This window comes from Equus quagga, chromosome 11, assembly GCF_021613505.1.
Source record: "Equus quagga isolate Etosha38 chromosome 11, UCLA_HA_Equagga_1.0, whole genome shotgun sequence".
NCBI classification, from domain to species: domain Eukaryota; kingdom Metazoa; phylum Chordata; class Mammalia; order Perissodactyla; family Equidae; genus Equus; species Equus quagga.
In genome coordinates this window covers 66065807-66079290 of record NC_060277.1, presented here as the reverse complement: position 1 = coordinate 66079290, position 13484 = coordinate 66065807, and the positions used below count along the sequence as shown (strand labels likewise).

At 42.8% G+C, this 13484-nt stretch overlaps 1 protein-coding gene across 1 annotated transcript in view; it reads left to right on the top strand.

Annotated features, from left to right (window-relative positions):
* The window catches only part of CNTROB (centrobin, centriole duplication and spindle assembly protein), a 21209-nt gene extending 7725 nt beyond the window's left edge, over window positions 1–13484 (top strand). The window contains exons 10-19 of the mRNA XM_046677801.1: window positions 7180–7313; window positions 7873–7998; window positions 8225–8387; window positions 9312–9570; window positions 10841–10977; window positions 11288–11351; window positions 11528–11698; window positions 11853–11985; window positions 12495–12567; window positions 12824–13484. Coding sequence (XP_046533757.1) covers window positions 7180–7313; window positions 7873–7998; window positions 8225–8387; window positions 9312–9570; window positions 10841–10977; window positions 11288–11351; window positions 11528–11698; window positions 11853–11985; window positions 12495–12567; window positions 12824–12949 — 1386 coding nt within the window. The 3' untranslated portion in view covers window positions 12950–13484. The remainder of the gene's footprint in view (window positions 1–7179; window positions 7314–7872; window positions 7999–8224; window positions 8388–9311; window positions 9571–10840; window positions 10978–11287; window positions 11352–11527; window positions 11699–11852; window positions 11986–12494; window positions 12568–12823) is intronic.

Here is a 13484-nt window from a genome sequence, read left to right as displayed (position 1 = left end):
CCTCCATGACTTTTCATGGCTTGATAGCTCATTTCTTTTTAGCGCTAAGTAATATTCCATCATCTGGATGTACCACAGTATTTATCTGTTCTATCCACTGAAGGACATCTTAGAAAACTTCTAAGTTTTGACAGTTATGACTAAAGCTGCTATAAACATCTGTGTACAGGTTTTTGTGTGGATGTAAGTTTTCAGCTCCTCTTGGTAAATACCAAGGAGTGTGATTGCTGGATCATCTGGTAAGAGTATGTTTAGTTTTGTAAGAAACCACCACAGTGTCTTCCAGAGTGGCTGTACCATTTTGCATTCCCACAAGCAATGAAGGAGAGTTCCTCTTGCTCCATATCCTCTCCAATATCTGATGTGGTCAGTGTTCTGGATTTTGGCCATTCTAATAGGTGCATAGCGGTATCTAGTGAATTTTCCATGTCACTAATTGTACTTTTTAGCTCTAGAATTCCTATTTGGTTCCTTTTTATGATTTCTGTCTCTTTAGTGACATTCCCTGTCCATACATTGTTTTGATTTCGTCTAGTTTGTTCATGATTTTCTTTTGGCTCATTGAGCCATATGTAAGACTTCTGATTTAATCTCTTTGACTAGTAATCCCAATGTCTTGGCTTCCAGAGGAAGAGTTCCTATCAAATTCTCTTTTTCCTTTGAATGAGTCTTATTTTCTTATTTCTTTGTATGTTTGTAATTTTTTTGTTGAGAACTGGACGTTTAGAGTATTACAGTGTGGTACCTCTGGAAATCATATTCTCTTCCTCCTCAGGGATTTCTTTTGGTGGCTACAGCCATCTGTTTGTATAGTGACTCTAAACTATTTTTGCAAAGTCTGTCTTTTTTGTTGTGTGTAGTAACTGACATTTCTATCCTATCTCCATGATTAACCTGTGATCTGACAGAGCTTTTCTTAAATGTCTGGATCTCGCCCCAAAGAAGTATATATATATATATCTCTTTAAATCTTCTGATAGATGTTGCCAAGGAAGCTGCTATTGCCTAAGGGGCCCAAAACCAAAGGCAGTTGTCAGCTGTGGTTCCTCAGGGAACTGCTACACTGACCAAAACACACAATCCAATGTTTTTGGAGGACAAGGTACTTACTGCCCACCTTTGCTTCAGCCAGCCATTCTAGCATCACAGGCTGCCATTGCCATTGCTTGGGGGGGTGGGGGGAATGGTAGCTGCTTCACGCTTCAGGCTCTCTTATCAAAGTTCAGCAGCCTCTCCTTTCGTCATGCACTCTCTTGGTTGCTGATCAGGTTCCAGTGTTCCCAAATAGTTGATTTTGATATTTTTTCCCCAGCTTAATGGTTATTTTGGCAGAAGAACCAACCCCTGGAGTTTCTTATCCTGCCATTTTCTGTAACATCACTCTATGTTTTCTTAATTCTATTTTTTTAAGTACGAAAGTTTCATAAAACATTATTAATATTGTTTTTATAAAGTCAGTATTCACTTAGAAGTATCCACATAATTTACTGCTTTCTTTGCTCTTCTTCCCTTCTTTGAACTCAGATCTTCCATCTGGGATCTTTTTCTTGGCGGCAAAATCTCTTTTGTTTGTTTATTTATTTTCATTTGAAAATTTCATTTTTTTATTTCACATTCATTTTTGAAGGAGCTCCTGGGTGTAGAATTCTACGTTGGTAGCTATTTTAACATATTAAAAATATTATGCTGGCTTCCGTTGTTGCTGCTGAGAAGTCAGCTGTTAGGTGACCACTCTTGCTTTAAAAATTTTCTCTGTATTGTTTCTTTGTTTTTTTTTAATCCCTGGAGTATGGGCAGGCATATGGGCTGTCCCTAGCAGAGCTGATGTCCCTGGCTTCACAAAAGTGCCTGTTTCGTGCTGGTGGTTACAAGAGAAGGAGAGGTGAGAAGGGCTCTAGGGCCAGACAAAGCAAGCCTTTGCAACGGAACATGGCATTGACCACCAGTAGTGGTGTTAATCTGAATAACTTAATCTGCCAGTGCTAGAAACATGAAGATCTGCTCCCTCTCTTCTTATACTATGAAATGGTTTGTAAGGTTGGAATGAATATGTGTTTCTTGAATATTTGATATTTGACTACTGGTTTTGCTTCTTTAATGTTTATGGAAATATTTAGACTTTCCATTTCTTCTTGAATTATTTTTGGTGCACTCACTCTTTCTCTCTTTATATGTGTAAATAGCATATTCTCTCCTAATCTCATTTGTCTCATCCTCTCTTTTTAAAACCATCTTACTTGTAGTTTAATTGAATATATTTTCAGAGAATTAGCTTTTAACTATGTTGATTTCTATTTTATTAATGTCTGTACTTTATTTCATTCTTTATATTTTCTTTGGTTTTATTCTGTTGTTCCTTTTAAAATCTTAAGATGGATGCTTGCTTATTAATTTTCAGCCTTCTTTTCTGAATTTCTCCGTAAGTATCATTTTAAGTGCATCCTACAACTTATCCTATGTGGTATTTTCCTTATTGCTTGGTTCTGAATAATATTCAGTTTTTTATTTGATTACTTTTTGATCTCCTGGGTTATTTCCAAACATACAGGATTTTTCTAATTACATTTTATTATTGATTTATAGCTTAACTGTTTGTGATTAGATAGCATGGTCTTTTAAAAAATTACTTATTTATGTATATTCCACCTAGGCTTTGTTTTGAAATATTTCAATCTTAGAGAAATATTGCATAAATAGTATAATGAATACACTTAGATTCACCAGTTGACATTTTGCTACATTTGTCTGCACCTCCCTCCCTCTCCCTCTTCTCTCCATCTCCCCTCACTTTCTCTCTCTCTCCCTTCCCCCACCCCTCATCATGTGAGAGTTTCTTGTGGACATCATGAGAGAATATGCTATTTTTATTACTTAAATTCCTTGAATTTTTTTTTTTTTGAGAAAGATTTGCCCTGAGCTAACATCTACTGCCTATCCTCTTCTCTTTGCTGAGGAAGATTGGCCCTGAGCTAACATTTGTACCCATCTTCCTCTATTTTATACATGGGACACCTGCCACACCATGGCTTGATAAGCAGTGCATAGGTCTGCACCTGGGATCCAAACTGGCAAACCCCAGGCTGCTGAAGCTGACCGTGCAAACTTAACCGCTGCACCACCAAGCTGGCCCCACTTGAAATTTTTTGAGACTTGTTTTATGTCTTAATATATGGTCGCTTTCTCTAAATGTTTCATGTAGTGCTTGAAAATATGTATTTTATAGTTGTTGGGTGCAATTTTGTATATGTGTCTAATTTGTTAATTGTGCTGTTTAAATCATTATATCCTTACTGATGTTTTTTCTGTTAAAATCTCACTGAGGGTAGATTTGTCTGTTTCTCCTGTAGTCTGTCAATTTTTGCTTTATACCTTTTGAGGCTATGTTATTAGATGCATATAAATTTTGAAATTGCTATATCTTTCCTAGTAAATTGAATGTTTTGTCCTTTTGAGTTGACTCTCTTTATCTCTTATAAGGCTTTTTGCCTTAGGGTATATTTTTGCTTGATATTAAAAGAGCTGTACCAGCCTTTCATTTTGTCAAATAGAATTTGCCTGACAAATATTTTTCTAACCATTTTACTTTCAACTTTTATATATTTATTTGCTTTTTAGCTGGAGCATTAAATTCGTTTACATTTCATTTATTTATTCATAGTTGGATCTCCATCTTAACTTTAAAATATCTTATTTTGTCTTGTCTATTCAGTGTTTATTTTCCTTTCCTTTCTTGCCATCTTTTAGATTCTTTCTTTTATTTTATTTTTTTCTTCATCTAGTTTTAAAGTCATAAATTCAGTTTCTGTTTGTTTGGTTTTGGGTTACTTTAGAATTATAACATGCATACTTAAATTATCAAAGTTAATTTATCAGACGTAAATATCAAAGACAAAGAAAGGAGCCATCAATTCTACATGGATGGATCAGGTAGACTTCCCAAAGAACTTTAAAAAAAGTTTTTTTGTTTTTTAGAGATTGGCACCCGAGCTAACAACTGTTGCCAATCTTCTTTTTTTTTTTTCTGCTTTTTCTCCCCAAAGCCCCCCACTACATAGTTGTGTATTCTAGTTGTGAGTGCCTCTGGTTGTCCTATGTGGGACGCCGCCTCAGCATGGCCTGATGAGCGGTGCCACATCCGAGCTCCCCAGAATTTGAACCGGTGAAACCCTTGGCCGCTGAAGCGTAGTGCATGAACTTAACAACTCGGCCATGGGGCCGGCCCTGCAATCAATACTTTTTATTTCTGTATTATCTGAACTTATATTAGAGAGAACTTTTATATCTTAAAAATATTTTTAGGGGCCAGCCCAGTGGCACAGCGGTTAAGTGCACACATTCTCCTTCGGTGGCCCAGGGTTCGCCGGTTTGGATCCTGGGTGCGGACATGGCACCATGTGGCAAGCCATGCTGTGGCAGGCATCCCACATATAAAGTAGAGGAAGATGGGCACAGATGTTAGCTCAGGGCCAGTCTTCCTCAGCAAAAAGAGGAGGATTGGCAGATGTTAGCTCAGGGCTAATCTTCCTCGGAAGGGCAAAATATATATATAGGTTGCCTTATCTAATCACACCACTTTATGTGTGTCCTGTCAGAACCTTTTCATATATGAGTTTATGGGTTGGTGCTTAAAAAAAGAACACACTGTGCATTCACTGCAACTTGTTTTGCCTCATAGTATATCAGAGACATCTTTCCATGTCAATACATATAGATGTACATCATTATTTTTTAGGATTATATAATACTGCAATGAATGGATGAATCATAGTTTGCTTAAGCATTTTCCTTTTGATGAGAAATTTACACCGATACCAATTTTTCACTATTAAAAATAGTGCTGCAGTGAACATCACTGTACATAAGTTTTTGGCATCCTTCTGTAGGATAAATTCCTTAAAGTGGAATTGCTTGCTCAAAGGGAGTATGTATTAAAATTTTTCATTAAAAGAATTTAGGTAATGAGATATCTAGAGTGGTCAAAATCATGGAAACAGAAAGTAGAACAGTGCTGGTCAGGGGCTGAGGGGAGGGGGAAATGGGGAGTTGTTGAATGGGTATATAGAGTTTCAGTTTTGCAAGATGAAGACTTTCTAGAGATCTCCACAACAATGTGAATATAGTTAATACTATTCAACTACACTTAAAAATGGTTAAGAGGGTAAATTTTATATTATGTGCTTTTTTACCACAGTTTTAAAAATTAAAAAAAAGAATTTATGTAACTGCAAGGAGTTTAGTATGGGAGAGAGAAGGTAGATTGGTGGTGGGAGATCATAAAGGGCCTTGTAAGCCATTTTAAGCAGCAAAAACTTTAGACAATGGGGACATTAGAAGGGTTTCAAACAGGCTAGCCCCATGGCCGAGTGGTTAAGTTCACGCGCTCCACTTCGGCGGCCCAGGGTTTCACTGGTTCAAATCCTGGGCGCGGACATGGCACCACTCGTCAGGCCATGCTGAGGTGGCATCCCACAAAGCACAGCCAGAGGCACTCACAACTAGAATATGCAACTATGTACTGGAGGGCTTTGGGGAGAAAAAGGGGAAAAGAAGAAGAAGAAGAAGATCGACAACAGCCGTTATCTCAGGTGCCAATCTTGAAAAAAAAAGAAGGGTTTCAAACGAGGGAATAAATTGAGCATATTTGTATTTTAGACTATTTACTCAGACATGAAGTGGAGGATCTTTTGTGGCCAAAATGACAGAGGGTGGAGGGCAGAATAGAAGCAGGGAGATCAACTGGACTTGAAGTAATGTTGAATGAAAGTAGAAGTGAGTGCAGGGGTAAATTAGGGAGATGTTAAAGAATTAGGATGGAATGACCAGTTGGAAGGGGTAAAGAAGTAGGAGTCAAGGATAACTCCAGGTTTTAAGTAGCTTGGGTGTTTTGGTGGAGAGTGGTGTCATTAGCTAAGGCAAGAAATAAAATAGGAACAGAAGGGTTGAGGGTAGAAAAACAAATGTGCTCCATTTTGGATGTGTTCTATTTCAGATGTATCCAAACTGAGCTATTCAGTAGGTTACTGGGTCTATGAGCTTAAAGCCTGGAAGAAGTCTAGGCTAAAGAGGGAGATCTGGAAAGTATTTGAAGGTATAAACAGTAGCCAAAAACATGGCCTAAATGCCAAGCGTTTATTATACACATTTAAAAGCATCAGCAACCAGAATGTTAGTAAATGGTCAAAAAGAGGCCTGAGGACAGCTCAAGGAAATGTTCAGCCTTTCCGGGCATTTGGAGGAAGAACAATCAGCTGGGACTGAGGAGCAGTCACGAGGAATGAGAATGCGGGGCTGGTGGTATCATGGGAGCCAAGGGGGAAATGGTTTTAGAAGGAAGGATTGACATAGTGGCGGCTGTTACAGTGAGATCACGTAAGATAAAGGCTGGGAAATCACCACGATTGGATTTAGACATTAAGTTCTTTGATGTGAAGTACTATAAATGGAAATCAGATTTCAGTGAGTTGAAGAAGGAGTATGAGATAAGAAAGTGGGGACTGTGATACAGACTGATCCTGCTTTAGGAGGAAGGGACACTGATGTTTAGTGAATGCCTGCTGGGTTTCAGATGCTGTAGTAGGAATACTACATGTATTATCTCAGGCACATATAACAGATTTGATTGTTTTACCTAACATTTCTTTTGGTTAAAAACTATATATTTCACAGGGCTGGCCCCATGTCGTAGTGGTTAAGTCCAGTGCACTCTGCTTCGGCGGCCCGGGTTCACAGATTTGGATCCTGGATGTGGACCTTCACCGCTGTCAAGCCATGCTGTGACAGTGAGCCACATACAAAATAGAGGAAGATTGTCACAGATGTTAGCTCGGGGCTAATATTCCTTAAGCAGAAAAAAAAAAAAAAGAGGAAGATTGGCAACAGATGTTAGCTCAGAGCAAATCTTCCTCACCAAAAAAAAAAAAAATATATATATATATATATATTTCTTTTGTCTAAAGTTATTTTCACTTTTGTGTACATATAAGATGTGAGTACTTCATGGTTTAATAAGGAAAGGGAACGTCTTTCACTGCTTGTGACAAAATTCTTGTTTTTTATCCCTTAGGCTCATGAGGGGGAGTGTTGATACGTGGAATTTTTTTTGTCTGCATTATATCCTCCATCCTCTTCTAAGCCCAAACAGAATTTAGCTGACTTTACCCCACTTTCCTTCACTCCCAGGCCCGCTATGAAAGCCAGCGACTCCAGATAGAATCTGAGCTGGCTGTGCAGGTGGAGCAGCAGGTGACAGAGCGTCTGGCACAGGCTCAGGAGAGCAGCCTGCGGCAAGCCGCCTCTCTGAGGGAACATCACAGGTACAGGGGACTTACTGGATGCTGCCTCTCCCTGGCCAGGCAGGCAGTGTTAGTGGCCTGCCCGGGTCTGTCTCTCTGCGGGAGAGCTGCCTGCAGGTACATGTGAAGAGCTGGGAGTGCTTGGGAATTTTCATCCCCTAGGAAGTAGCCGTTAACCAATAACTGAGGGGTGCAGGAGTATAAATTTTCCAGCTCCCTTGCCGCTGATGGGGATAATGCTGAGCTGTGCCCTACACCATCTCCAGAGCCACCCTATGGGATTGAGCCTCCTTCCCATCCCTGTCTCACATTTCCTCACCCCACTCACCTACTAGTTTTTTCTGGAAATGCTTCTTAAATGAATTACTTCCCCATAAATCCTCATCTCAATCTCTGCTTCTGGGGAACCCATCCTAAGACATCAGCTTTGTCCTTGCTGCTTTCCTGAACCCACCTGTGCTGGCTGCCTGTCTGTCTCACTCACACATGCACACATCCTGTGATGTCTCATTTGATTTTGTCTCATTTGACTCCTTCTGTCTCGAGATTCAGTCCTCTTTTCTCACCTGTGTCCTCTTAGGAAGCAGCTTCAGGATCTAAATGAACAGCACCAGCAGGAATTGTCCACTCAGTTGGCTCAGTTCAAGGTGGAAATGGCAGAACGAGAGGAAAGGCAGCAGCAGGTGGCTCAGGACTATGAGCTCAGGTATCGGTCCCTGGAGCATCCCTTTTAGGCCTCAGCCCCTTTCCTGTGCTTAGATCCCAAACTGGGAACGGTGAGGAGTTGCTCCCTCTGTAGATCTGTCCTCTTTTACATTGGCCCTAGCTCCTTTCAGAATTTCAGATGTCTGACAAGCCATTCTATCTCTTCTTATTCTCCAAGTCTCTGCTCCCTCAAAGGCCCCACATAAGCTCTCCTGTCTCTTCTTCAGACTGGCCCGGGAGCAGGCGCGAGGGCGGGAGTTGCAGAACCGGAGCCAGCAGCTGGAGGAACAGCGGCTGGAGCTGGTCGAGCGACTCCAAGCCATGCTGCAAGCCCACTGGGAGGAGGCAAACCAGCTGCTCAGCACCACCACCCCACCTCCTAACCCCCCAGTAGGTGTTGCCCCTTGAGCTAAGCTGCTCTGAGTGGTTGTGTTTAGGTCCCTTCTTTGGAAATCTAGCTCCCTCCCAAGGGAAGTCCTAAGTTCAGGTCCTAGGACCTGTGTTAGGAACAAAAAATCTGTGGACTTTCCCAAAGAATAACTGTCTCATCGAAAGCAATCTTTTTCTCCATGGCCATAGTTCACCCAGACGGGCCCCACTGTGTTGGGCCTGATTTCTCCCAGCCCAAGAGCTGGTAGGGAATACACCATGGTGCTAATTTTGTCAAACGGCAACTGAATTAATTATGATGGTAAGTGCCAAAAATTGTTGCCAAGTCCTGCCCTAGAGTAGAGTTGGGAGTCTCACCAGCTCTTTTTATGTTGGTGTCTCCTGCTTCCTTCTTTTAATTATGAAATCTTCATTATTAGCTAAACTATATCTTGGAATAAATACTATGCACATGGTAAAAAAAAAAATCCAAACTCTTCGAAAAGGTAGTCAGTGAAAAGTAATCTCCATCCTCTCCCTGCTCCTTGCTCTCCCGGCTCCTCTTCCCAGAAGCAGCCACTGTTACTGGTGTCTTGAGGGTCCCTCCGCTCCACCCCAAACGGTAGCCTTCTGTATGCTGTTGGATAACTTTTTGTTTAACCAAGTGCTTATTGGTGGACATTAAAGTTCTTTCCTATATTTTGCTTCTATAAACAGTGCTGCAGTAAATATTAATATATGTCTTTGTGCAAGTGTCTCTATAAAATTTCTAGAAATGGAATTGTAAGATCAAAAACAAGCATTTTAAAATTTAATAGATATTATCAAATCTCCTTTTAAGGAAGCTGTACTAATTTGTAATCTTATTAAAGTGTCTGTGCCATATCTTGTCTTTTTAAATGCACTGAGCTTTGATCCTTCTTTCTGCTTCTCTCTTATGCCCAGGTTCCTACTGCCAGCCCCTCCAGCCCTGGGCCTCGGGAACCGGAGAAGGGGGAGAGGAGGATCTGGACTGTGCCTCCCGTGGCTGTGGCCCTGAAGCCGGTGTTGCAGCAGAGCCGGGAAGCAAGGGACGCGCTGCCTGGAGTGCCGCCTGATCTCTGCAGCTCCTCCCCAGATCTTAGCCTCCTGCTGGGCCCCGCTTTCCAAAGCCAACATTCCTTCCAGCCCCTAGAGCCAAAGCCAGATCTCACTTCCTCCTCAGGTAACTGGGGACAGAAATCACTGGGGTTCCCATGTACTAAGTGGCTCCCTCTTACCTAGCTTCCTTTCTATCTGGGACTTGAGTGTGTATTTAGTTTCTTAGGTTCCTTAGTGACCATAAGCTCCAAGGAGCAGAAATCTACTCAAGTTGGTTCAAATAAAGGCAGTGAGATCTCATGGAAATGTCATGTAGTTGGACTTAATGAGACCTGGAGTTGGGATCCAGGGGTGCTCTCAGGAACTGAGGCAGCTGTTCCTCCTGTCTTTGGGCCTGCATGGGCTCTTGACTCTGCCTCTCCCCGAATATCTGCTGCTTTCTCTTGATTGACCAGCACTCTTTGTCACTCAGGTTCTTGCTCTCATAACTTTGGCTTGTACATGAGTTTGACCAGCCATGACGCTGACTCCAGCCAGACTCTAGACAGCCTTACAGAGACAATGCTATCTCTGTTTCTTAGGTCCAGTTTAAAGAGAGGTTATCTGATTGGTTGGCAACCATCCCTTGGATTGGCTGACCTTGACTGTGGTGGCCACCCTTGGTTTAGTCAGCTGTGACTTGGGTGGATGGGGTGCTCTGCGTGGTGCAAACGTGACAATCCAGTTTGAATTAAGAATGAAGGGTAAATGGGGCTGGCCCCCTGGCCAAGTGGTTAAGTTCACACACTCTGCTTCAGCCGTCCAGGGTTTCGCCAGTTCAGGTCCTGGGCAGGGACCTAACACTGCTCATCAAGCCGTGCTCAGGTGGCGTCCCACATAGCACAGCTAGAAGGACCTACAAGTAGAATATACAACTATGTACTGGAGGGCTTTGGGGAGAAGAAATTTAAAAAAAGGAGATTGGCAACCGATGTTAGCTCAGGTGCCAATCTTTAAAAAAAAGAATGAGGGGTGAATTATGTCACAATTTTAAATTTAAAAAAAGAATGAGGGCATGTTCTGGTTAAGGGTCTAGAATGTGTCTATTAATCCTAAACCATTCTGGATGTTGGTTTCTGTCTTTAAGGAGTTTGTGGTGGTACTTATTTATTTAGAGTCTGAGAACCACAGCTTTCCCCTTCTGTCTACAATTCTGTCTTAGAATTCAGCTGTGCCATCTCTCAGTCGCCTTCAACCCTTCCCTCTCCAGCTGTTTTAAACTTTCATTATCTTCTAGCTATGATGTCCCTCTTATATTCGATAGGCCCCTTTCTTCTGGGCGTGTGGCAAGTTGATTTGTGGAGGAACCTCCTCCCCCGACAGCACACAACGCACACCCCTGTTTCACTTTACAGCTGGGGCCTTCCATCCCGATCACAGGGCGGAACGGCCATTCCCTGAGGAAGATCCTGGATCTGATGGGGATGGCTTCCTAAAGCAAGGGCTGCCACCCGTTTCTCAGCTGGAGGGCCTCAAGCATCTTTTGCACCAAGTAAGAGAGGACCAACCCATCCCACCTTATTGTCTTCTTCCCTTCCTCATTTTCTCTTCCTGCTCGAGGAGTCCAGGACTCTGGCTTCATCCCCCTTCTAAGACTAATGCTTTGTCCCAGCATCTTCCTCTCCCAGTCTGTCTCATTCCTATCTCATAAGTCCCTTCTGGAACTTAGGTAACCAACCCTAACTCTTACTTCCCCAGCTTCTGCTTCCCTCAGATATCTAGGTCCCCTTCTTTAACAGTCCCCAGGGAACCTGACTGTCTTGTAGTGTCTTGCTACCTTGAACCTTGCTGTCTCCCCCCAGCTGCTAGAGACAGTACCCCAGAACAATGAGAACCCGTCTGTTGACCTGTTGCCCCCTAAGTCTGGTGAGTGCCAACTCTGAAGAAGCTTGGGGCTGGGCCTGGAAAAGGTGGGAGTTGGTTATCTGGGATGGATTTTTAGGAGTTGGCAAAGGTGATAGAGCCTAATGAAGGCTAGGTGGTAGGACTTCCTTGGCTCTTTGCCCCATTTCCTGATTCTTGGATCTCTTTCCTTTTGCTAGGTCCTCTGACTGTACCGTCTTGGGAGGAAGCCCCTCAAGTGCCACGCCTGCCACCCCCTGTCCATAAAACTAAAGTGCCCTTAGCCATGGCATCTAGTCTTTTCCGGGTCCATGAGCTTCCCTCAACTCATTCACAGGGCAGTGGTCCCAGTGGTGGTTCGTCAGAGAGAGGTAAGCAGGTCATGGTTTACTGGAAGATAAGGAGGGAAAGTTTTGGGTGTGGAGCCAGTACATGGAACTGAAGGCCCTTCTGGATTCCCAGGGAGATGGGCTGAGGGCTGAGGAGAGGGGCCCTAGGATGACGACCATTACTGGTATATCTCAGGTGGAGATGGGCTCGCATCCTCAAGGCAGCTGATGGAGGTGTCTCAGCTGTTACGACTATACCAAGCTCGGGGCTGGGGGGCACTGCCCCCTGAGGATCTGCTGCTCTACCTGAAGAGGCTGGAGCCCAGCAGGTACCAGCCTGGGAGGGAATGAAGGAAGGATTAAGTGGATGGAATCTGGATTGTGGGCAGGGAAATAGATCAGGCAGGGGAGAGAGGGGTGTGCGTGTTGTCCACTGAGTCGCATCTTTTGTCCTTTTCTGGGGAGGAGTGTGAGGGCGAGATGTAGATCAACAAGTCTCCTTCTCTTCCTCCATCTCTCACTGCTCCCCACCTTTCTTCTGTCTTTTCCTTTCTACTTTCTGGTTTTTTCCTTTGCTTCTAAAAAAAATCCCGTCTTCATGTCTTTTTACCTTAGTTTTTTCCTCTTTACCATGCGGTTCAGAACTCAGAATCCTAGGATTGTGACTGCCTAGTATAACTCACTTTTTGATTCCTCTAGTGTCTCCTCCTATTTGAGCCCCAGGTCTATCTTGTTTGTTCTTATTGTTAAGAGACAGAATTGGGGGGGAGTACTTCCACCCAGTGTTGGGAAGTGAGGCGAACAGTGCCCCATCCTCATCCCTCAATTTGTATGGCAGGACTGACAGCCAAGGGGATAATGTCCCCAGAAGGAACACAGACTCCCGCTTGGGTGAGATCCCCCGGAAAGAGGTGAGGGAAAGGAGGCCAGGGACGATGAGGGTGGAAGGGCTCTCACTGACTCTTTCCTCCATCTCTGCACACTCCCTGGCTGGCTCCATTCTCTCCTGCCTGACCCGTCCGATTCCTGTTCCCATTTTCTGTGGCATGGTCGTTCCCCTTTGCCGAATGATTCTGGCCCTCTCCGTGCATGACGCCTTTCCTCAGTAGGGTAGGGGATTGAGAGTACATGACACTGACTTTCTCTTCTCTTGTCCCACACTCTCAGATTCCCTCCCAGGCTCTCCCTCGCCGCCTTGCTACAGCCCCTAAGACTGAAAGACCTCCAGCACGCAAGAAAAGTGGGCACCCTGCCCCTAGTAGCATGAGGAGTCGAGGGGGAATCTGGAGATAAGCAACTTACCCTTTCTCCTCTTCTTGGTTCTCGTCTTATTATTATTTTAATAAATGCTCAATAGTCTATATTAGAGTATCTGACTCAAATGGAAGTTTGCTAGGAAACTACTTTGTAAAGAAAACTCATTTTTTTCTGTTTGTGTATGTTTTTTATATATGTTTCTATTTTATATTTTGTATAAAAAGACATAAATACTCTGAAAGAAGACTCTCTGGCTAGGTTTGAGAGGTTCTAGTGAGCTAAGCTGTAGTGTTCATGAGTAAAACCTACAGAGTGGTTAGTTCTGGTTGGTTGTGGAATTATGGATGATTTCATATTTTCTTCCTCATATGTTTCTATATTTTCCAAATTTTCTAAAACAACTATGAATAATCAGAAAACAAACTTTTAATAAAAGAGTAAGCTGTGATATAAAGAGTTGGAGTAAAAATTTGGTTATTGGGAAGACCGTTTTCTCTTTTAAGAGCAAATAATTCTTTTTTTTTTTTTAAGGAAGATCAGCCCTGAGCTAACTACTGCCAATCCTCCTCTT